At 43.5% G+C, this 23,596-nt stretch overlaps 1 protein-coding gene across 1 annotated transcript in view; it reads right to left on the bottom strand.

The window, feature by feature from the left end:
- LOC124776486 (sodium-coupled monocarboxylate transporter 1-like) overlaps nucleotides 1-23,596 on the bottom strand; it is a 118,594-nt gene that overhangs the window by 63,564 nt on the left and 31,434 nt on the right. The window contains exons 3-6 of the mRNA XM_047251502.1: nucleotides 21,760-22,094; nucleotides 16,957-17,116; nucleotides 11,414-11,531; nucleotides 2,607-2,674 (exon numbers count right to left, since the gene is read on the bottom strand). Of these exons, the coding sequence (XP_047107458.1) occupies nucleotides 2,607-2,674; nucleotides 11,414-11,531; nucleotides 16,957-17,116; nucleotides 21,760-22,094 (681 nt within the window). The remainder of the gene's footprint in view (nucleotides 1-2,606; nucleotides 2,675-11,413; nucleotides 11,532-16,956; nucleotides 17,117-21,759; nucleotides 22,095-23,596) is intronic.

Here is a 23,596-nt window from a genome sequence, read left to right on the forward strand (position 1 = left end):
TGTCTGGCGCAGTTGTTAGATCGGTTACTGCTGCTACAATGACAGGTTATCAAGATTTAAGTGAGTTTGAATGTGGTGTTATAGTCGGCGCATGAGCGAAGGGACGCAGCATCTCCGAGGTAGCGATGAAGTACGGATTTTCCCGTACGATTATTTCACGAATATACTGTATCAGGAATCCGGTAAAACATCAAATCTCCGACATCGCTACGGCTGGAAAAAGTTCCTGCAAGAATGGGACCAACGACGACTGAACAGAATCGTTGAACGTGACAGAAGTGCAACCCTTCCGCAAATTGCCGCAGATTTCAATGCACGGCCATCAACAAGTGTCAGCGTGCGAACCATTAAACGAAACTTCATCAATATGGGCTTTCAGAGCCTAAGACCCACTCGTGTACCCTTCATGACAGCACGACACAAAGCTTTATGAATTGCCTGGGCCTGTCAGCACCGACATTGGACTGTTCATGACTGGAAACATGTTGCCTGGTAGGACGAGTCTTGTTTCCATCATGAACCCATGGACCTTGCATGTCAGCAGACGACTGTTCAAGCTGGTGGAGGCTCTGTTATGGTGTGGGGTGTGTGCAGCTGGAGTGATGTAGGACACCTGTTACGTCTAGATACGACTCTGACAAGTGACAAGTACGTGAGCATCCTGTCTGATCACCTGCATCCATTCATGTCTATTGTGCATTCAGATGTATCTGGACAATTCCAGCAGGACAATGCGACACTCCACACGCCCAGAATTGCTACAGAGTGGCTCCAGGAACACTCCTGGCTTTAAACACTCCCGCTGGCCACCAATCCCACCAGACATGAACATTATAGAGCATACCTGGGATGTCTTGCAACGTGCTGTTCAGAAGAGATCTCCACCCCTTCGTACTCTTACAGACTTATGGAGAGCCCTGCAGGATTCATGGTGTCAGTTCCCTCCAACACTACTTCAGACATTAGTAGAGCCCATACCACGTCTTGTTGTGGCACTTTCGCGAGCTCACGGGGGTCCTACACGATATTAGATAGATGTGTCAGTTTCTTTCGCTCTTCTCTGCCGATTTGGCAGTCAACAGCGCATCACGAAATACCGATGTTGGATATAATAACATGAACAAAGTCTTTCAACTGTGAAGAACAGTGGAGGTTCTCCATCTGGTTGGACGGCCAATCGCGAGTTTCAGTAGTCCTACGAAAAACTTATTACGAATTTTAGTTGTTATGACGGCGGATATATCCAAAGCAAGTCACATTACCGAGTAATTAATTACTGAAGAGAAATACAGTTACATGATGTAAATTGAACAACATTACAAACATGCTCCTTTTCTGACATGAATAATTAATCTGTAGATTCACGTTGAGGTCTGTTTTCATTTCGTAGGATTTTATACGTATCCGAATCTCTATTGTTTATTAACTTCCTCGCGGCTAATTCTCTATGAAACATACATTTTCGTCTCTGAAAATCATCAGTTTAGAAAAATATTGTCAATATACGTGGTGCACCGCGTCAGTTTTATAGTTCTTAATATCACAGAAAAAACCACAATTATAATTGCTTTTTTAAAAAATAACTGTAACACAGTGGAAAAAGAAATGCATATTCAAAATTTCATAGTATATATTACGATAAGGACTGGAATTTAAAACTGTACATTCTTAGGTCCAATGAAGGTGTCCATTTTTGGAGTTACTAAATTTAACAATAACTATGTCAGAACGTAAGTATAGTTTACATACTTTCATTTATTAACATTACAGAGAACAAATTCTGTGACAATACTGTCTTTAAATAAAAATATTAATTGGACAAAAAATGTGATAATTATACTTGATCTCCTGAAGGTAACTAGACATATAGCAAGAGCTACAAAATAAATTTACTTCTTTATGAAGTTTGTCGTTAGTGAATGGCCATAAATTAAAAAACGCTGTTTATTTCATTGCGGAAAGACGCTTAGAAAAAATTCTTTGTTTCAGAGTAACAAAATACATATGACTGTTAAAACAAACAAGATTTGCTTTGAAGGTATTAATAACGTTCAAGAAGCGTATGTAGCGTTGTTGATATGAAAGATAGATTTTCAGTTCAACTCAAAAGAAGTTAGCAACAAGCAACGAATGCACCTGCATGCAAAATCCGACTGAATGTTATCCTGTTAATGTAAACCAGCATGCGGATAAATTTTAATTAAAGAAACTAGCCTATCTTCAGGCAGTAATTTGTAAGAGTAACATGATGTAGTGATAATTTATGTGGTATCTGCAAACAGTTCAAAATCAGCTTGGTCGTTTCTGACGAAACAGTTGGTGGGAAAGTGTAAGAAGGCAAGCAGGGTGTTGATTCGAAGAAAAAATAAAGGAGATGGAATAGTCTATAGATGATGAGAAGAAACGAGGTAAGAGCTGAAGACAAAGAGAAAGTAGTGGAGAAAAATAGTAGTAAGGAGAGGTGGAAGACGAGAAGGATAGAGAAGCAGGTTGAAGGGGAAGAATAAGAGAACAGAATGAGTACATGAGGAAGAAAATGAGAAAAGAAAAGGAGCAAACTGATTTTGTTGCACTTACAGCCCAAATACATTAATACATAGACTGACCTGAGATGAGTAGATGATGCATACTGCGTAGACACAGGTAACGGCCAGGTAGACGTTAAGTCCAGTCACTGGAACATGTGGACACCGTCATGTTAGTAAGGAAGTGTGCCCTACCACACTTGTAACATAGCATAAAACTAAAAATTATCTACTCTTGCGTTGTTACACATCAAGCAGCAGTTTTCCACAAAATGTAAAGTTCTCTTAATTACTGCTACATGGTGTACTTTGGAACAGGATCACTTCAGAGCTACCGTGTAGGCGCAATATGGGGTGCGTCAAGTGATCCTCCCAGTTCATCACAACCAACAAACCATGAACATCAAATGGGAGCTTTGAGTCTATCCTGAGGGGACCAACATTTGCAGCCTCCGAGAATGCAAGTCTCACATTACGTTGTTGTTCCTAATTCTCACTCTTAGTTCCTCTCTATTTCTACTATTTTTTATTCTCATCTTCTATCTGTCCTTCTCCCTCATCGTTCCTCACAAGTCTTCTGTTACACCTCATTACCTGACAGCTAATCCTTTTTCTTCTTCTTTTCTTCGACTCTTAGTTACCCCACTGCTTCTCCTACTGTCTTTTCTTCTCTTACATCGATGCCTGCTCCCTATATCCGTCCATTTCTTCTTTCTCTCCATACCTGTTCTCTTTCAACGCTTCCTTTCCTGTTCTTTTCTTCCATTCTCCTCCTCTTGCTTTTCGTGACCCTTACCTTACTTCTACACCATCCCTTTTTCGTCTGTCCATACTTCTAATGAGGTAGTTTTCTATTATTCGAATCTTTTTGCTCATCTGCCTCCTTCTCTTTTTTTCTCTTACGCCTGCTCTAAAAGACACAGTAGACTGAATAAGTACATGATAGGCAATAGATCGCTGGTCTTTGCAAGAATTTTGAAAAACTGAGGAGCTCGATATTAGGATTCCCAACGAGGTCACTAAACAACTCTCGATATGGATAATTTAGGACGAGTAAAAACTGTTTGCCAGATTGAGACCCGGCCCTTAGACATGTCATTCAATATAGCCGCCAGAGCACCCCAAAGAGCAGATTCGAACATACGTCGTCAGACTGAGAAAACAAACATCTACAGAGAAAAGTAGTAAGTTCTCTTTTTCTCTTTTTGTGAAAGTCACCAACTAGTTTTAAGAAAATTGTCTTGTTTTAGGCTTTAAAATGACCAGCTCGTGAAGTTTTGTTCTGGCAAAAATTTAACAATCTCGATTAATGTAGTATTCCAGCAATAAAGAGCAAATAAGGTAGGGATGTCTAAGTTACTTGGGCATCAGATTTCTAAGTTATTTGTGCATCACAAATTGTTGAGGGGTTCGTGGCCCCTTATTGGCTTTCGTTTTGAGATTTCCGGCCGACGTTTGCTTAATGATTTTTACGACGACTTACCAGTGCCGCTGCTGACGCGTTTATTGAAGAAAATTTGGAAGAACGGTGTAGCAAACCTGCCAAAACGTTTAAATTCAAGTGATTGTGTCATTAGACTAACTCTTAAAATTTGTGGTCGTAGGAACCAGTACCAAGTTAATGTAGTTGTACTATTTGATTCACTGATTTTAAAAAGACAATATTTCTAGATGGCACATACGTCGGGAAATAGTAGTCATTGCTGGAAACAAAGTAGTCAGATTACACAAGTTGACTGTGAAAACATCTGTTTGCCAACAGTCTGGAATATCTGTCACAATCTCATGATACTTTTATTAACTAATGAAATTTGTTGGCAACAACTGATTCAATTTTAAGATTATAAAATTTTTTCTCAAATACAGTAGCTGATCGAAAAAAAAGATTCTTGTCCTCCAACGGACGTAGCCTTTACCCAGAAAGGAGTGATTTACACATCCGTAAAACAATTTAAGAAACTACTCATGGAAATAAATTATTCGACAATCAGCAAAAAATATTTTCAAATGAAATCTCTTTTTGCTCTGCTTTTAGAACTTCATTACGTATGACAGAGGATTTCTTGAATAGGGATAATCATTTGTTTTAGAGCCGCATAAATGGCTTCTCATTACCTTTTTTTAATATGTCTGAACAACTTTTGTTCAATCGATAGTTTGCAGTATCAATAGAGGGCATTATAATTGTTTTATTTCCAGCCGATATATCTGCTCGGAATACGCCTAGATTGGATGCAGCTTCTCTTTACAAAATTTAGTTGTGCCACCAAGGCACTAGGAGAGGAAGCTTCTTGACAGATTAATACCGTCCCAAACAGACTCCCCTCGCTAGACAGTAATGCTGTTTGGTTAGGTCACTGTAGATGCAGGTGTGAGGGAGCCGACACGGGGCTTGTTGTCCTGTTGGCGACGTCTGTACAATGGAGATTGTTGATGGGACCTGACAAGTTGAAGTCCCAGCCAGGAATTGTTCTTTTCTAGGTGTCGCAGAAAGTAAACACAAACAATATTACATTGGAATGCTTTTGGAGAAGATATTTATGGGCAAGTGTGGATCTTTTAGCGTGGGAGAAGAGAATTTCACGCAAAAGCAACAAAAGTTTCTAACAAATAATACATTTGGCGAGAAGAAGAATCACAGCTGACCTACCAGACTCACTCCTCCCCGCACTGGCCATGAAGGCCCAAAGGTACCGACCGGCCACCGTGTCATCCTCAGTCCACAGGCGTCATTGGATGCGGATATGGAGGGGCATGTGCTCAGCATACCGCTCTCCCGGCCGTATGTCATTTTCCGAGACCGGAGCCGCTGCTTCTCAATCAAGCAGCTCCTTAGTTTGCTTACAAGGGCTGAGTGCACCCCGCTTGCCAACAGTGATCGGCAGACCGGATGGTCACCCAACAGCGCTTAACTTCGGTGATCTGACGGGAACCGGTGTTACCACTGCGGCAAGGCCGTTGGCCCACCAGACTCACGGACATGCAAATAGCAAAATTTTGCAGAACGGTAGGCGAGAGATGCTAGGCGTCATTTTGCTGCTAGGCCTGATGTAAGCCACTTTTGTGTTTTCAGGGAGGCCGAGCAAGACCCTGATGGTGCGTGTAATCCGTGACTGCCGAATATGACAGCAGCCAGCGCAAAACTGCTGACAGACGCTCCTCTCTCATGGCCACAATGAGAAACATAGCACGATGACCGTGCCGCTGACAGATGAATTGTCACGCCTATTAATGCTATGCACTTACGGACTCCAATAAAGGTCTGTCTAGCAATCTACTCCTTCTCTCAAAGTAATAAATAAAACTCTGGAAAGTTACACTAAGATTCGCGTTTTTACAATGGGCGTATTATTCTTTCCTTTCTTATAAACTGGAGTGTGTGACTGAAAGCTATGAATTGTGCGAGACTAAATTTTGTAAAGGGTAGGTTGAGATGGGCTGGGTTGGTGTTGGGTTGTTTGGGGGAGGAGACCAGACGGCGAGGTCATCGGTCACATCGGATTAGGTAAGGACGGGGAAGGAAGTCGGCCGTGCCCCTTCAAAAGAACCATCCCGGCATTTGCCTGAGCGATTTAGAGAAATCACGGAAAACCTAAATCAGGATGGCCGAAGCGGGATTGAACCGTCGTCCTCCCGAATGTGAGTCCAGTGTGCTAGCCATTGCTATTTAAAGGGAAGCTGCATTCAATCACGGCGTATTCCGAATAGATATATCGTCTGGAAACAAAACAGTTATAGTGCACTCTATTCAAAGGCCCGCAGCTTGTAATGAGTTTGTTCTGTTCCCATGTGTGTAGCTTGTGCAACTTATTCTTTCATTTGTTACTAGCTTAGCGCCGCGTACACTTTATGGTCTAATTAAGGCCACTGAAGCATTATCTTTACCGAATGCACTTTTCACCAAAAAGCGATTCTGGTAGGTGGAGTGTGAGGTCTTCGTTAATCCTGCCTTTTGAGATCATTTGGTGATATTTTCATTGAAACATTCATCACCCAACACATATTTATTTATCTTTAAGCGAGATAACGAAATCTTTTCATGAAAATTTTCATCCCTATTTCGCCCCCTCAGTGGTTGAATTTCCAAAAATGCTGAAATACGTATTTTTTTCTGACCAAGAAATCAAATACCAGTCTTCGTAGTTCCTAATTCCAAATTGCGTACCCAGCGACATATTAAAAAAAACTTTCGTCCCCTTGTTCACCCCATACGTGTTTAATTTCGGAAAATCCCTCCTTAAACGATGCCTACAATATACAAGGGCTGAATGAAAAGTAATGCCTCCACCTTCGTTAATTGGGTTTGGAGGGAATATTTTAATAAATCAAACGCAGAAATAATGTGATCTTTAGTTACCAATATTCACTTTTCCACATAATCACCAGCCAATTTGTTACGTTTCTGCCAACGATGAAAAAGTTTTCTGAAGCCGCAACGGAAGAAGTAGACACTCTGTTCCCGCAACCACAGTCTCACAGTTCTCTCAACGTCTTCATCAGAAGCATAATGATGTCTCCGCAGATCGTCTTTCACTATCGGGAAAAGATGGAAGTCAGACGGTGCTAAATCTGGACTGTATGGAGGATGCGTAAGGTGGTGAGATTCAGTCTCTGAAGTTCTGCTGTGGTGGCACAGATCTTCCGATAGCCAAGCAAAGCAATAATGTGACCCACACGTTCTTGTGAAATGTCAAATGTCCTTGCAGTTTCTCTCTGAGTGATACGACGATCGTTCTGAATCAGTCTGTCAACATTTTGCTTGTGAAACTCGGTGGTTGCTGTCACATGACGTCCAAGTCTTTGTTTGTCATGCAGGTCAGATGTTCCCGCCTCAACATCTCTAAGCTTACTTGCCCAACGATGCACAGTACTCACATCAACACAATCACCATAAACTGCTTTCATTCTCTGATGAATCTCCTTTGGGGTGACACCTTCTGCTGTTAAGAATTCAGTGACTGCACGTTGCTTAAATCGCATTGACCGACCGTCTGTGCAGGATTCCGTACCTTATGCTGTAACAACATAACCGTTCAGTGCTAAGGCTTCCCACCAACTGGAGCTGTAGAGAAGAGGCTACGGAACAAGCCAGTACCTGCCGCATACCAATGCTGCCAACTGTTGAAGAGTTACGAGGGTGGAGGCATTACTTTCCCGTCAACCCTCGTAATAGCTCTACATTTCTAACCGAGATAATGAAATCGTATCATAAAAATTTTCATCTCCTATTTCACTCTCTTTGGGTTAAATTCCCAAAAACACTGAAACACGTATCTTTTTGTTTCTAGCTGAGAAATTAAAAACCAGTTTTCATGCATGTAGCTTAAAAATGCTTTATCATTACTTTAATAATGATTAATTTTTCAAATAACTTTCATCCCCTATTTCACCCCCTTAGATGTGGAATTAAAAAAAAAACCTTCAGGAAGCAACTTTGCAAAAACAATGAAACACGAATTTTTGTACTTGTAACAGAGAAGCCAAATAAAAATTTTCTTAGATTTTGCTTTAAAAATGCTTTCAAAATGAAATATTATCATACATTTCATCCCCTATTCATCCCTCATAGGGATTGAATTTCCAAAAACGCTAAAACACGTATTTTTTTTAGTCGAAAAGACAATAATAATGTTCATAGATGTAGCTTAAAAACGTTTTAGTAGTTCTTTAGTAAAGCTTTATTTTTTAAAAAAACTTTCAGTCGCTATTTGACGGCCTTAGGAGTTGAACTCCGTCCGAACAGGCCTTAGGAGGCCCAACGGTAAAGACCGGCCTCCGTGTCATCCTCAGCCCACAGGTGTCACTGGATGTGGATATGGAGGGGCATGTGGTCAGCACACTGCTCTCCCGGCCGTATGTCAGTTTCCGAGATCGGACCTGCTACTTCTCAGTCAAGTAGCTCCTCAGTTTGCCTTACAAGGGCTGAGTGCACCCCGCTTGCCAACAGCGCTCGACAGACCGGATGGTCACCCATCCAAGTGTTAGCTCAGCCCGACAGCGCTTAACTTCGGTGATCTGACGGGAACCGGTGTTACCACTGCGGCAAGGCTTTTGCGCTTTAGGAGTTGATTTTCCAAAAATTCAGAAACATATTTTTTGTGACCGAGGAACCAAATACCAATTTTTGTACTTCTAGCTTCAAAACGGCCTTTTTTTAAAAAAGCTGGGTCGGAGATTTTCTCCGCTCGGGGACGGGGTGTTGTGTTGTAATTATCATCATCATCAAGTCGCCGAAGTGGCGTCAACTCGAAAGACTTGCACCAGGCGAACGGTCTACCCGACGGGAGGCCTTAGCCACACGGCATTTCCATTTCTAACAGCCCATGATTCACTTGCATAAAATGCTTTGCTCCAAACCAAGATTCCGAAAAATATCGTCCTCAAATTAAGGCCGATGTATGTTACTAATGGCCTGTTTTGGCCAGGAATGTCTTTTCTGCCTATGTTAGTCTGCTCTTTATGTCGCCCCTTGCCTCGACCGCGTAAGTGTAATTTTACTTTCAAGGTAACAAAATTATTCATTTCGTGTACTACGGCGTCCGGAATTTTAATGCTAAGCTTGTCGCAGGTCTGATTGCTGATGCTCCTCACGACTTAGGTCTCCTTACGGTTTGCTCTCAATCTGTACTCTGTGCGCGTTAGACTGTTCATCCCATTCAGCCGGCCCTTTAATTTTTCTTCGCTTTCGCCGAGGATAGCAATGATAACGGAAGAAAATAGATAAATGTAAAGGTAATATCCGGAGTACCACATGGAAGTGTGATAGGACCGTTGCTGTTTACAGTATATATAAATGATCTAGTAGAAAGCGTCGGATGCTCTTTAAGGCTATTCGTAGATGATGCAGTTGTGTATACCAAAGTAGCAACGCCAGAAGACAGTAAGAATTTGCAGATCGGCCTGCGAAGAATTGATGAATGGTGCAGGCTCTGGCAGTAGACTCTGAACGTAAATAAAGTAAAGTATTGCGCATACAAAGGAAAAGAAATCCGCTGCTGTACAGCTATACCATTCAGCTGGAGACAGCGTCTGTCGTAAAGTGTCTAGGCGTAACTATCCAGAGCGACCTTATGTGGAATGACCATATGAAACAGATAGTGGGAAAAGCAGAGGCCAGACTCAGATTCATAGGAAGGATGTTAAGGAAATGTAACTGATTCACGAAAGAGGTGGCTTATACGGCGCTTGTTCGCCAGATTCTTGAGTATTGTTCATCTACCTGGGATCCATATCAGGTAGGACTGATAAAGGAGATAGAGAAGATCCAACGAAGAGCAGCGCGTTTCATGACGGGATCGTTTAGCTGGCGAGAGAGCGTTACGGAGATGGTAAACAAACTCCACTGGCGGACGTTACAAGAGAGGCGTTGTGCATCAAGGAGAGATTTGCTATTGAATTTTCGAGACATTCGTCTCGCATAAAGACCATGAGGAGAAAATTAGAGAAATAAGACGCAATACAGAGGCTTACCGACAATCCTTCTTCCCATGCACTATTCGCGAGTGGAATAGAGTTGGAGGGTTCAGTTAGTGGTACAAAAAGCGCCCTCCGCCATACATCATTCGGTGGCTTTGGGAGTATGATGTAGATGTAGATGTCATCAGTGAATCTTATCTATAGTACCGTTCCATCCTGAGTTGCAGTCGCACTTCTAAACGTTTCTTTTATTTACTTCGTTGTTTCTTATTTGCACAAATTACTTGGTCTTCCATTGTCATTTCTCCCTCTTGGCTCTTATAGCTATCTGTATTTTTTTTTTGAGATACAAACATCTAGCATCATTTTACGCTACCGAACGCATTTTCTAGGTCGACAAAACGTGTTTATTACAAACTCAGAGAACGTTTTGCTCCACTGTTTTATTTGTGAGATATGCACAATGCACAAGAAAGACACATGACGCATCTAGATGTCGTCGTGTCAGTCTGGTCTGACAGCGCTCTCCTAGCTAGTCTATCTAATCTGTCCTGTGCAAGTCTCTTCATCTAAGCATAACTACTGCTACCTACATCTATTTGAGTCTGCTTACCGCATGCAAGACTCGGTCTCTCTCTACAAATTTTACACCTCACCCCCCCCCCTCCCCCCCCACTCCCCACACCACGCCATTACCGAATTCACTATGTGTCATATCAACCAGCCCTAACTTTCAGTCAAATTGTGTCATAATGTTTTGGTTTCTGCAGTTTAATTCAGTATCTTCTTATTTTTCAATCTGCCCATCTAATGTTGAAGAGTCTTCTGCAACAGAACATTTAAAATAATTGTACGATCTTCTGTCTGAATCGTTTATCGTCCACATTTCAGTTCCTTATAAAGTTACTCCCCAGAGAGATACTTCCAGACAGATACTTCCTGAATTTATAACTATATTTGATGTTAACAAATTCCTGTTTTCCAGAAATGCTTTTCTTGCTCTTGCCAGTCTGCATTTTATATCCATTTTACTTTGCCCATTGTCATCGTCAGTTATTTTGGCGTCCAAATAACGAAACTCGTCTGCTACTTATAGCGTCTCATTTTCTAATCTAATCCTTCAGCATCGTATGATTTAATTCAACTACAGGACAAATACAGTTTTACCTTTGTCGATTTCAAGACACTATCCATCCCGATCTACTGATCTACCAAGACCTTTGCCCTCTCTTGACGGACTAACAATGTCTTCGAAAATCCTTAAAGTTTTAATTTGTTCTCCCTGAACTATGATTCGCTTTGTAAATTTCTCCTTGGTTTCGTTTCCTGCTTGCTCAATGTACAGACTGAATAACACAGGAGGTAGGCTACAACGCTTCCTCGCTCCCTTCTCAAACACTGCTTCTCCTACACGTCCTTCGACTCTTATAACCGCTCAGTGCCTTGTGCGCGACTTGTAAAGAGTATCTCACCTGCGCTGAGGGCCAGGGCGGGTGCGTAGACGGCGACGGAGGTGTAGAGCGTCATCTGGACGACGTACATGGCGGCCGCCAGGCTGCGCACGCCGCGCCCGAACCGCATCTCCAGGTACTGCAACACGCCCCACTTTACAGTCTCTGGAAGCAAACTTGGAAAGACACACGTGTAAAACAACATAGGGCTTACAAGCATACAGTCATATCGGCGCCCGACGTCCGTGTAGGTACCGTACTCCCTCTGCAACCGCGAACTGAATTGTTGAAAGCAACAGTTATGGTTATAAAGTAATGAGTATTAGGGTATGACAGCGACCGGACGTGATAACGCCTCATGTGCTATGTCCAGTGCGATCTGTTCCAAATGGTTCAAATGGCTCTGAGCACTATGGGACTTAACATCTGAGATAATCACTCCCCTAGAACTTAGAACTACTTAAACCTAACTAACCTAAGGACAGCACACACATCCATGCCCGAGGCAGGATTCGAACCTGCGACCGTATCGGTCACGCGGTTCCAGACTGAAGCGCCTAGAACCGCTGGGCCACACTGGCCGGCTGCGATCTGTTCCAAACGATCGAATCGTTGCTAAGGGATGTCACATTCAATTACTGGATGTGCGTGCTCCGTCTGAAATAAATGCGTGAACTGTTACTTAAATACATCGCGGGACAAAAAAAGTAAAACTGTATTTCTAATATCTGATTTATGACACAAGGCCGTGGTCCAAGCCATAATTCTCTGCCATCCGCTACTGGAGACTTCATCAGAGGCTTTAACGGCTCAGAAAACAGTTACGGAATTAAAACGTTAGGCAGAGAATTTTGCCTTATGCCCGTAAATCAAATATCAGCAATATCGCAGATAGCGGCCGTGGAAGTTGACAAAAGTGAAGCTCGCACTGGACATCGATGTCAATGTAACTTCATACAAGTACACACCATCGACGGGTGTTTGAGTGATTAGAATTGCAGTTCTCTGTGACAGGTAGGGCTGCCTTCACAGTAGATTAGTGTGGTGAGCCGTAGCGGGACTGGTGCCAAGGCTATCTTTGGTTAGGCACTATCGATTCCCTCTGGCAGAAGTTTGTCTTTGGAGGCTGGGCCGGCTCAGGATATAGCGGGCAGTACGGGGTGGAAAAGGGAGAACAACGTTGGGCACGGCACAGTGAAGTGCGCGTATCAGCGAGACGTTGGAGAGACGACAGCGAGCACGGTGAGCCTGAGTACAGGCGGCAGTTAGGGCTTGATCGTACTGGGGTCAGTAACGGCGGGCCGGCGCTGTGGCTTCTTGGCAACCTCGTGAAGCTATGCATGTACTCGCTTCCGTGAAGGAACACGCTGTTACTATCGGACTAAGCAGCGTCTGGTGTCTTCGCCACATCGATCCAGCAGCTGGCATCAACTGAAGTTCAAATGGTTCAAATGGCTCTGAGCACTATGGGACTCAACTGCTGAGGTCATTAGTCCCCTAGAACTTAGAACTAGTTAAACCTAACTAACCTAAGGACATCACAAACATCCATGCCCGAGGCAGGATTCGAACCTGTGACCGTAGCGGTCTTGCGGTTCCAGACTGCAGCGCCTTTAACCGCACGGCCACTTCGGCCGGCCAAGTTAAGTAATTCAAGTCCTACCAACGATTAGTGAAATATAATTATGGTTGCTCTTGCGGCAGCAAAGCGTTGCAGGGACTGTGATGTAATATTTCATGCCTCTTATTAAGTGTTTGCAAAGAGATTAATTCATTTGTGGTTTTTTATAACAAGCAGTTTGTAAAGTTTGCCTGAATGGCGTTTCTTAATGAAATTATTATTTGATTTATGATTGTAATTCTCTTAATGATTTATCTATGATGCAAATAAATATGTTGAAATGAAATGGTCACTGTATGGGTCAAGTCCTTCCACTCCCTTTATATTAAAGGGTAAGGAAATTGCAGTTCAAAATAGAAATAACGTTCCATGTGGTTCGTCTTTAGTGCTGTCACTAGGCCTGGTAGAGAATGTAAAAGAACTGAACAGCGTCAGATTTTGAGTGACCACTGTGAAGGACACAAAGGTGCCCGGTACTCGTGTGAGACAGCATTATCAGAATTTCACTCAGCTTCAAATGGGGCTCATTGCAGGTCTCCATTTGCCCAGCTGGTCGAATCGTACAACATCCAGATTTGTGGGGCATACAGTCGCCATAGTATCCCAATTCTGGACTGCCTGGGAGCATTAGGGCAGGCGTACTCATCGCCAAGGTTCTGTTCGACCACGTCTGAGAAACACACAAGGGACGATCGCTGCACAGTGCACCAAGCACATCACGACGTCTTCTCAGCTGCGCCTGCCGTCTGAGAATGGGCCTGATGGGCACTCAGCGACATTCTGTGTTACCCCGCACCAGTCGTCGGAGAAGAACAGCAGCCGGACTAGGGAATTATCGTCCCATGTGACGGCTGCCAATAACACGACACACACGGCTACGTATGGAGTGGTGCCCCGAGCGTGAAGCATGGACTCCTGATGAGTGCCGCCCACGGTATTCAGCGGTGAGTCACAGTTCTGCACTACCCTGGATGATCAGCGTCGGTGAGTATGACGGCGACCCTGTACATTCTTCCAGTGTTTTGTAGAGGCAGAGCGTTGTTACTTATTGCGTCATGGTGTAGGGGCCCATTGGGTATGAGGTCAGGTCGCGGCTGGTAGTGACTAACTCGGGCGTCACGGCCATCCTTTCATGCGACAGTACCGTGGTGCCATTTTTCAACAGGGCAATGCTCGTCCGCACATGGTTTGTATCTGTATGAACTGTCTACTTGTTGTCGAGGTACTCCGGTGGCCAGTAAGATCCCCTGACTGTCCCTGAGAGAACACGCGAGGGACCAGATCGGACGTCAGTGCAAGTAGCCAGCATATCGAGGAGGACCAGTTACAACAGTTGCGGGCCTCAGGAGAAGATAGAATGGCGTTTCGGCACTCATTCGAAACGGCCAGAGGGCGTGCAACGTCTAATGATCAGTACGGTCATACAGCCAATAACTTCGTAATTTGACTCGATTTTCTAATCACTGAAAGAAGTTCACATTCCCTGTAAACCCGTGAAATTTCATTTAGTTTCCACCTCTACTTCTGCTTGCTTGCCTTCTTTTGTCAGACAGTGGATGCAACAAACTGCAACATTTGTTCAGAGAAGAAAAATAAATTGATAAATCGAGCAAAACAGGGCAAACTTCAGTGACGTGTTTTAAGGATATGACTGCTCAAGATAACAGTAAGTTAAGAAAGGATATTACAGGCGAGGCACTTGATGAAACTAAGTTGGTAAATAAAACAGTGTTAACTCTGGAAAGTAAAATTACAGGGGAAGTGAAATCACAGTAACTCAGATAAAGTAAACTATGGGCCATATAACTAGAAAGGATAATTTTGAACCGCGGTTAGAAATGATGTGTATGGGAAGCGTGTTTGATCTTTCAGTACCAGATTGTGTATCATGGAAGTAATTCTTCTTCTTTCAGTCTTACATTTAACGTTAATAACCGTTATCTCTGACAAACAATTGGCAGACTCTTTAGATGCATCTAGTTTAAAATTTTTGTTCTCACAAAATTTACAACTATATATATTTATCTTTCAACCCTACTTTGGCGTGACAGCTGAAAAGTGCTTAGTTAAATAATAAATGATGTAGAATACTACACAAACCTCACTCTGTTTTTTATTAATGAGAAATATTATTGACTTTCGAGTACGTGTGCCATGTCGTCGAGATTGTGTCGCCCGTGGGAGATAAGAGCACATAAGGTCGTGATACTTCCATGCGAAATTTCGATGTAAGACAAAGTGTACGCTAAATGATAACATTTTGCGGTTGGTTGCACGTTTACTTCATAATCGTGTGGTGGAGCCTACATTCATCCCCGTCGCGCCGGCCACGTACGTTCTTGTGAACAAAACTATTGTGAACGGTGTCCAACTCGACGAAAAATAATCATATTCACTGCGAACTCCATACATCAGGAGACATGGCTACTGGCTATCAATTGTTATTAGGAAACGCCGATGGTTAAGGCCAACTAACAAATGACACTAGAGTGTGAACTGTCCAGGCCTCCTTTCCGTGTATTTTAAGACGTGGAATTTTACTAGCGGTTCATGTGATTCATTCTGTAGTAAGGGCTTCCGCCAGACTTGTATACGATAATTAATTATAGGAAATTATGCTGAAGGAAGTGAAGCAGAACTGTAGCCTGTGCCTGATGTTATTCAGTGTGTACATTGAACAAGCAGTAAAGGCAACCAAAGAAAAATTTGGACTGAGAACTTAAGTCCATGAATAAGAAATAAAAACTTCCAGATTTGCAGATGGCACTGTAATTCTGCCAGAGACAGCAAAGGACTTGGAAGAGCAGATGCACGAAATGGACAGTGTCTTGAAAGGAGGATATGAGATGAATATCAACAAAATCAAAATAAGGATAATGGAATGTAGTCGAATTAAATCAGGTGATGCTAAGGGAATTAGATTAGGAAACGAAACATTTTAAGCAGCAGAAGAGTTATGCTATTTGGGCAACAAAATATCTCATGGTGACCGAATTACAGAGGATATAAAATGTAGAGCGGCAATGGCAAGAAAAGTGTTCGTGAAGAAGAGAAATTTGTTAACTCGAATATAGATTTATGTGTTAGGAAGTCCTTATTGAAGGTGTTTGCACTGAGTGTAGCCACGTATGAAAGTGAAAAATGCACGATAAGCAGTTTCGAAAAAAAGAGAATAGAAGCTTTCGAAATGTGGTGACGCAGAAAAATGTTGAAGATTAGATGGGTCTATCATGTAACTAATGAGGAGGCGTTGAATAGAATTGGGGAGGCAAATAATTTGTGACACAACTTGACCAAAAGAAGGGTCGGTTGATAAGACACATTCTGAGACATCAAGGGATTATTAAGAGAAGGGAAGCGTGAGGGATAATAATCATAGAGGGAGACCAAGAGATGAGTACAGTAACCACTTTCAGAAGGATGAAGGTTGCAGTAGTTATTCGGAGATGAAGAAGCTTGCACAGGATAGAGTAGCATGGAGAGGTGCATGAAACCAACTTTCGGAATGAAGACAACAACAACAACAACAACAACAACAACACGCTGTAGGTGGAAGAGGAGTACGTGGCTGAGCGTGTCGCAGCAGATGAGGTATGTGAACATTGCAGACACCGGTCATCAACACAGCGCGTGTTCGCCAACCGTATTCCGCATACAGATTATAGTAAGATGCTGAATGAAACGAGTCTGGCAATGAAAAGAGTATCGTAACAAAATCTTATCGCAAGACCTCTCACAGTTATTTCCCCTTAAGATCACGAAATTCGAATTGTCACAGAATTTTTTTCCGCAGTGTTATGATAGCTTTTACATACCCTCAGCCGCGTGTTCGGTGTGGCTAACATGCAGACTGATCTAAAGCCTTTTTTGAGATTCTAGGCAACATCACTCTAACTGGTTCGGTCAGTGTAGATACAGGTAGCTGGAGATGCAAAGTACGAACCTCGTAGGCGGAGGTGACCTCGACAGCGCGGTAGACGGGCAGGTAGAGCTGCGAGGTGAGCGGCACGACGATGAGGAAGGCGAGGCACGACATCCAGAACTGCGTGCCGTGCAGGTACATCTCGGAGGTGTTGCCCAGCAGCTCCACCGCCGTCACGAAGCTGCGACGGCCAGCCGGCCACACGACAAACGCTCACACTCCGCACAGCTTACGCTTACACTTGTACAAATACACTATAACAATCAAAGAGAAAAAAAAGGCGCACTACGAAGGAATTATCCGAATGAGATGGAAATATGTAGGTATGCTGCACATGTTCAGACAAACAGACGATTGCAATTTCAAAAACTGGATGATTTATTCAACAGAAAGAGGTTCACATATTGAGCATTGGTCCACGTCTGGGTCTTATTCGGTTTGGCATTAATCACTAGAGTTGTTGGCTATCCTCGTGAAGGATATCGTGCCAAATTTCGTCCAACTGGCGAGTTACATTCTCAAAAATCCAGAGTTGGTTGGAGGACCATGACCATAACACTCCAAATGTCCTCAATCTAGGAGAGATCCGACGACCTTGGTGACCAAGGTAGGTGTGGTGTGCGTACTGTAAGACCTTCGGTACACACACCATCAGAATATTTGACTTGTCACTCTAACGAAGTAGGCGAGTGTCAGCAATATGTCTCGTGGTCTTATCGTGTGTTTATCTTCTGCCGTTAGGTCAGACGATAGAAATGCCACTTGCACGCTTAGAGTAGTAGATCGTCGGTGACCAACTTTAAACAGAACTTGATTAATTTTCGCACACATTTATTAAAATAGTAACAAGCATAAACCTTACGTAACTTGATTCTGGATGCTATTTACAATTGACTATCTGAAGTTCCTTTGGTCTTGGAACTTTAATCTTATTCTCACATATCTCTGATACTTGACAAAGTGTCTGTACATTTCTCTTCATGGCTATGTACAGGAATATGGTAATCTTATTCGGCGCAGACTGAAACTTGACTATAGACTGGTACATACTAATGTAGACTGATACAGACTAAATGCAGACTGACTAATCGGAGGTCTGTACACTCGTTATAATACCTTGCACGTTCAGGTATCACTGCACGAGTGTGATCCGCGAGGAGAAAAGGTTCTACGTTAGCAGCAATCTCATTGGCTGCGTTACGTATTAATACGCGGATCGGCGGAAGCAGAATTTGGTCCGTCTCTAAGGCAGCGCCATCTCGTAGTGCGGAGATGGACAAGCGCTGTGCCTGCGCTGTTGCGCTCTAGTGGGAAAGTTGTGTACGCGCTGACTACGCGGAACTATATACACAACAGTAGGGTTTTTCAAGCGCGAAGACAAGCAGTGTAAACGCTCGCCGTGAGCGGGTGGCCATTGCCTTGCTGAAATGTGAGCCCAGGACGGCTTGTCATGAAGGGCAACAGATCGGGGAGGAGAATGTCGTTCTGTCAAATTGGCGCATTACATTTTCAAAATCCAGAGTTGGTTGGAGGACCATGACCATAACACTCCAAATGTCCTCAATTTGGGAGATATCCGGCGACCTTGGTGTCCAAGGTAGGGTTTTTCAAGCGCGAAGACAAGCAGTAGAAACGCTCGCCGTGAGCAGGGGGCCGTTATTTTGCTGAAAGGTGAGCCCAGGACAGCTTGCCATGAAGGGCAACAGATCGGGGAGGAGAACATCGTCGCCGTACCGTTGTGCTGTAAGAGTGTGGCGAATGACAACCAAAAGGGTCCTTCTGTGGAAAGAAATGGCACCCCAGACCATCACTCTTTGTTATTGGGTCGTATAGAGGGCGACAGTCGGGTTGGTATCCCATTGCTGTCTGGGGCATCTCCAGACACGTCTTCGGCCTGGAATCTCATTGGCAGGAGTAGAACTGTCTTCAGTAATGAATCCTGCTTCGAACTGAGTCCTGATCACGAACGAACAGCGCTGGGATACTAACCTGATTGTCGCCTCCATACGGACCGACAACCAGGAGTGAAGATCTGGGGTATTATTTCTATCCTTAGATTATCTGCGGCGCCCTTACAGCACAGCGGTACGTCAACAATATTCTACTTTGATGCCCTTTATGGGAAGTCATGTTGGGCTTGCATTTCAGCAAGATAATGCCTGCCCGCACACGGCATGAACTTCTACTGCTTGTCTTCCTGCTTGCCAAACCCACATTGGCCAGCAGGGTCGTTGGATCTCTCCCGATTTGAGAATGTTCGGAGCATTATGGGCAGGGCCTCCTACCATCTAGGTGTTTTGACTATCTAACGCGCCAACGGGACAGAATTTGGCAGGATTCCCCTGTGGAGGACATCTAACAAGTCATTCAATCAATGCCAAGCCGAATAACTGCTTGCATAAGGGCCAGAGGTGACTAACGCGTTATTGACTTGCTCAAAAAATATTCAATTGTGTGTGAATTCCTAAGGGACCAAACTGCTGAGGTCATCGGTCCCTAGATTTACACACTACTTAAACTAACTTAACGCTAAGGACAACACTCGCACCCATGCCCGAGGGGGGATTCGAACCTCGAGCGGGAGGGGCCACACTATTAGTGACATGGCGTCTCTAATCACGCGGCCACTCCGCGCGGCTGACTTGCTCAATTTAGGAAGCTCTTTCTCTTGAATAAATCATCTAACATTTCTGAAATTGTAATCATTTGTTTGTCTGTACATGTACGTCACATCCACTGATTTCCATCCTATTCGGATAATTCTTTCGCGGTGCATCATGTTTTTCGCCTTTGAGTGTAAAATCCGTTGTAAAATTTATGATGTCTCTAAAACTATTATTTATTGCGTTGTACTTAGTAGCTATTTCGATAATAAATGAAACAGTAGCAATACACCATCTCTGCCAACCACCATTCTTTAAGGAAATTGATTGAAATTATGAAGTTTCATGAGTACTGCTTCTATATGTTGGTGTTTTGTGTGACTATGAATGATGAGTAACTGTACTCACACAATTGCGTGAGTATATGGATTCTTCTTTTTTGTTGCCAGTTTCATTTCATAGAACCGGTGATTTAAATCGTAATTGTTTTAAGAGCGTTGCCTGAATATGTGTTGCTGTCACGTGAATGGAGTGTGTCGTACGTCCTTGCACATGAAAGTTTCCTTAATGCTACGTTAGACGTCACAGTATTATTCTGGTTGCGGATGAAATTATGTGAATGTTGATTCTGAAAGTGACTTGGGTGGTTGATCCTATCTGCCACCAGTGCGAGAGTCAGTCGAACGAAATTTTAGGCTCTACGTGCTGTAGTTCTGACGATAAAGCGTGTCATTGCCCTGCAAAAATACACAGTGGTTCATAAAGACCCATCCAATTTCACAAGGGTGTCTTCTACATGAACGAAGACAGTCATTTGGGATGAATATTGACTTGCGCATCTAAACCAACACCCATTGTTAAGCTCCCGGTTCATGTGATTGCAGGTTCCATTGTAACTAGCACATCTCACTCCCTCACTCGTTTATTACCCAACTTGCGAAGGTTCAGAACGACGATAAAACAGCAACAACATGCGTCCTGCATTCTTCATTTCAATAGATGCAATTCAGTTAGAACTGTGCGGCGTGATTTTTGCCGAGAGTACTGCACTGCCTTTCTCTATGCCTCAGCTACTGAGCGGCCGTAAGGGGTGTATGGATCTCGCTTTTAACCAGTTGCGTCCAAGGTCCACTGTGAGTGGACGAAACCGTCTACCTGGCTCCACCTTGGAACAACTTTGGCTTAGCTGGGGCACCGCATGGCAAAGGCTCTGACTCCAGACGTGCTCTCAAAAGTATGGAACGACTTTGACTATCGTCTGGATGTTTGTCAATAATGTAATACTAAGGCTATACAGGTAGATATTATTTTTTTGTTTTTTTACGAATTACGGGTTGCTGTATTAACTGTGCATATGCGCTACTTGAGAATACCGTGGTGCCTTGCCTTGGCCGTTAATGTAAATAATTAACACACGAAAGTTTAATTTGTTGTAAATTATCATATTCAGATTTTGTTTGACGTGTATCCATGGGGATTCATTTGTGACGAAAGTGTAGTAAGATAGCGAAGGCTTTTAGGTTCGTAAATATTTGTAAGCAACACTTATTTTGCGACTGGTCTATAGAAAACGCGCTTTTGAAATGACTGGCGGGTCAGAAGACTCCAGACACGTTCCGGCAGGAATACAAATACCCAAGCCGGGGGAAGGCGGGGTGGGGGGGGGGGGGTTGGTGGGTTTTGGGAATGTTTCGTGGCATTCCCTGGCAAGTGTCGTCGTTCTGAAAGGCACAAAGGATCAACAGAAGTATGCATCTATCCTTGGGGAGCATGTCCACATCTACATGTAGTCTGTTTCTCCCTGTCACGACGGCGTCTACCAGTAGGACAATGCAACGTGTCACACAGCTTGCACTGTAGATGCACCATGATGAGTTTACCGCACTCTCCTGACAAGTAACATCGTCAGATTTAAACCTAATCGAAAATCTACGGGACCGCCTCGATCGAACTGTTCGTGCCATGAATCCTCAACCGATAAACCTAGCGCAGCTGGCCACGGCGCTGGAGTCGACATGGTTCCACATCGCTGTTGGTACCTTCCAGAACCTCACTGACTATCTACCTGCATATCTCAAAGCGGTCCGCAGTGAAAAAGGTGGTTGCGCCGGCTTTTGACAGGTGTAATGTGACTGGACAGAGTAAATGTGTGATGAGGTGAATGGTCCTTAACCGAGGCATCGTGTTGTCGGACAGAGAAGTTGTCGTGTTGCACACGGACCTGGCGGCGAGCGAGATGGCCATGGGCAGCGGCGGCATGGAGGAGCCGCCCAGCAGGAAGTCGGCGGCCGCCTGCCCCGCGTCGCCCGCGCCCGCCTCCGCCCCCGCCGCCCCCTTCTCGCCGGCGCTCGCCCCCGCATCCGACACCGCCTGCTCACGGCGGCCGCGCAGCCACTCGCGCACGCCGTAGAAGATGCCGACGGCGCAGGACACGAGCAGCACGGTGGCCAGCACGCTGTAGTCCTGCCACGAGAAGAGTGCGTCGCCCTCGTCGCCCCCGCAACTGCCGCCCCCGGGGCCCGGCCAGTCTCCCAGGCCTTCGTGGCCGGCCGGCACCTGGGGACACGATGGAGCGTAAGCCGGCTGTGCGCTCCGAGAAGGCTCTGCACAATAAGGCTTCAACCTCCGATCGATCACGTATTGGAAACCACAGTCAAAATCAAAAATATTTTTTTACAATACTTAGCTACTCCTCCCAGCTACCTCTCTACATAGCCATCGCTCCGACTTAGACATTTATCGTAGCTTTGTACCAACTTCCCAGAACCCTCGTCATAGAAAGCAGCCGCCTCTTAGTCCAAGCATTACGGAGAAGTGATTGCAAAACTTATTACCTGAACAGTAAATAAAAATAAATATGAGCGTATAGGAAATTAAATTTTAAATAGAGTTCCTGTTTTATGAAACTCGATGCAAGATGGCCAACATGGCCAAAAAAATCACCAAAGTTGTAGAAAACTGTTTTTCTCAGATACTTAATCTACTATAGCTACAGCCGAAAAATGTTAAATGAGAATACTGAAGCGTTAAAAAAGACCTATTGACTGACTTATTAGAAGTATCGATTGATTTGTGACGTTTCGACGTATACCGAAAAAACAGTTAAAAATCTCGTTAACGTTCACCTTAATAATCTTGTTAACGTTCACGTTGCCATACTTGCTGTTTACTTTAAGTATAGCCCGTGGTAAGTCAAGAGAGGAAGCTGTTTGGAAAACTAAAAGATCTCAGCAGATGGCCTTACAGTAGTGGTTTTAGTCTTTTTTCTTCGCAAAGAGTTATGGTACCGCGCTAATAAATAACTTTTACCATTTCATTAATTGTAAGGGTCAAAAAAGACTTCGGAAAAATTGCACTTTTGTTTTTATGGAAATTATTTTTGAAGAAAGAAAGAAATTGCTGACGTTCTTTCACATATTAAAAAAAATTCTATGATATTCTGGAGCCAAGATAACTTTTTTTTTTCAAAATATCTGATGAACATAGTCAACATTTTACAGCGAGATGCTTGAAACCGGTTAATATTGAATGCTTTATATTTTCAAGCAAAAAGCACTATGATGTTTAGCTGATCTTTAATATAAATAATTCAGTAATAAAGCAAAGCGTGCAAGCGCGGATTACGCCACCTGGAGCGGGCGGCAGAATAGGGGGAAATGGCATGAAGAAAATAAGCTTAAAATAGCCACTGTAGGGACATTTGTCGAGAAGGTCTAGCCAGTTATCGACAGCGCATTTTTTTAAAAAAAAATCTATGTATCGCAAAAAATAATTAATTTTTAATTTTTCAAACAGGATCGTTTTTGACTTACTGTGGCCTATACTTACAGTAAATAGCAAGTATGGGATGCTGAACGCTAACGAGATTTTTAACAGTTTTTGCAGCATATCTCGAAACGTAACGAATTAGTCGACACTTCTAAAAAAATCAATCCATAGAGCTTTTTAAACCCCACAACATTTAATATTTTCCGATTTTTAAAATTTTGCGGATTTCTTTCGCCTTATTCCTCACTTTCGACCGATTGTTACGATTAAGAAACTGTACTTGAAATATA

The sequence above is a fragment of the Schistocerca piceifrons genome, chromosome 2 (assembly GCF_021461385.2).
Source record: "Schistocerca piceifrons isolate TAMUIC-IGC-003096 chromosome 2, iqSchPice1.1, whole genome shotgun sequence".
In the NCBI taxonomy this organism is placed as follows: domain Eukaryota; kingdom Metazoa; phylum Arthropoda; class Insecta; order Orthoptera; family Acrididae; genus Schistocerca; species Schistocerca piceifrons.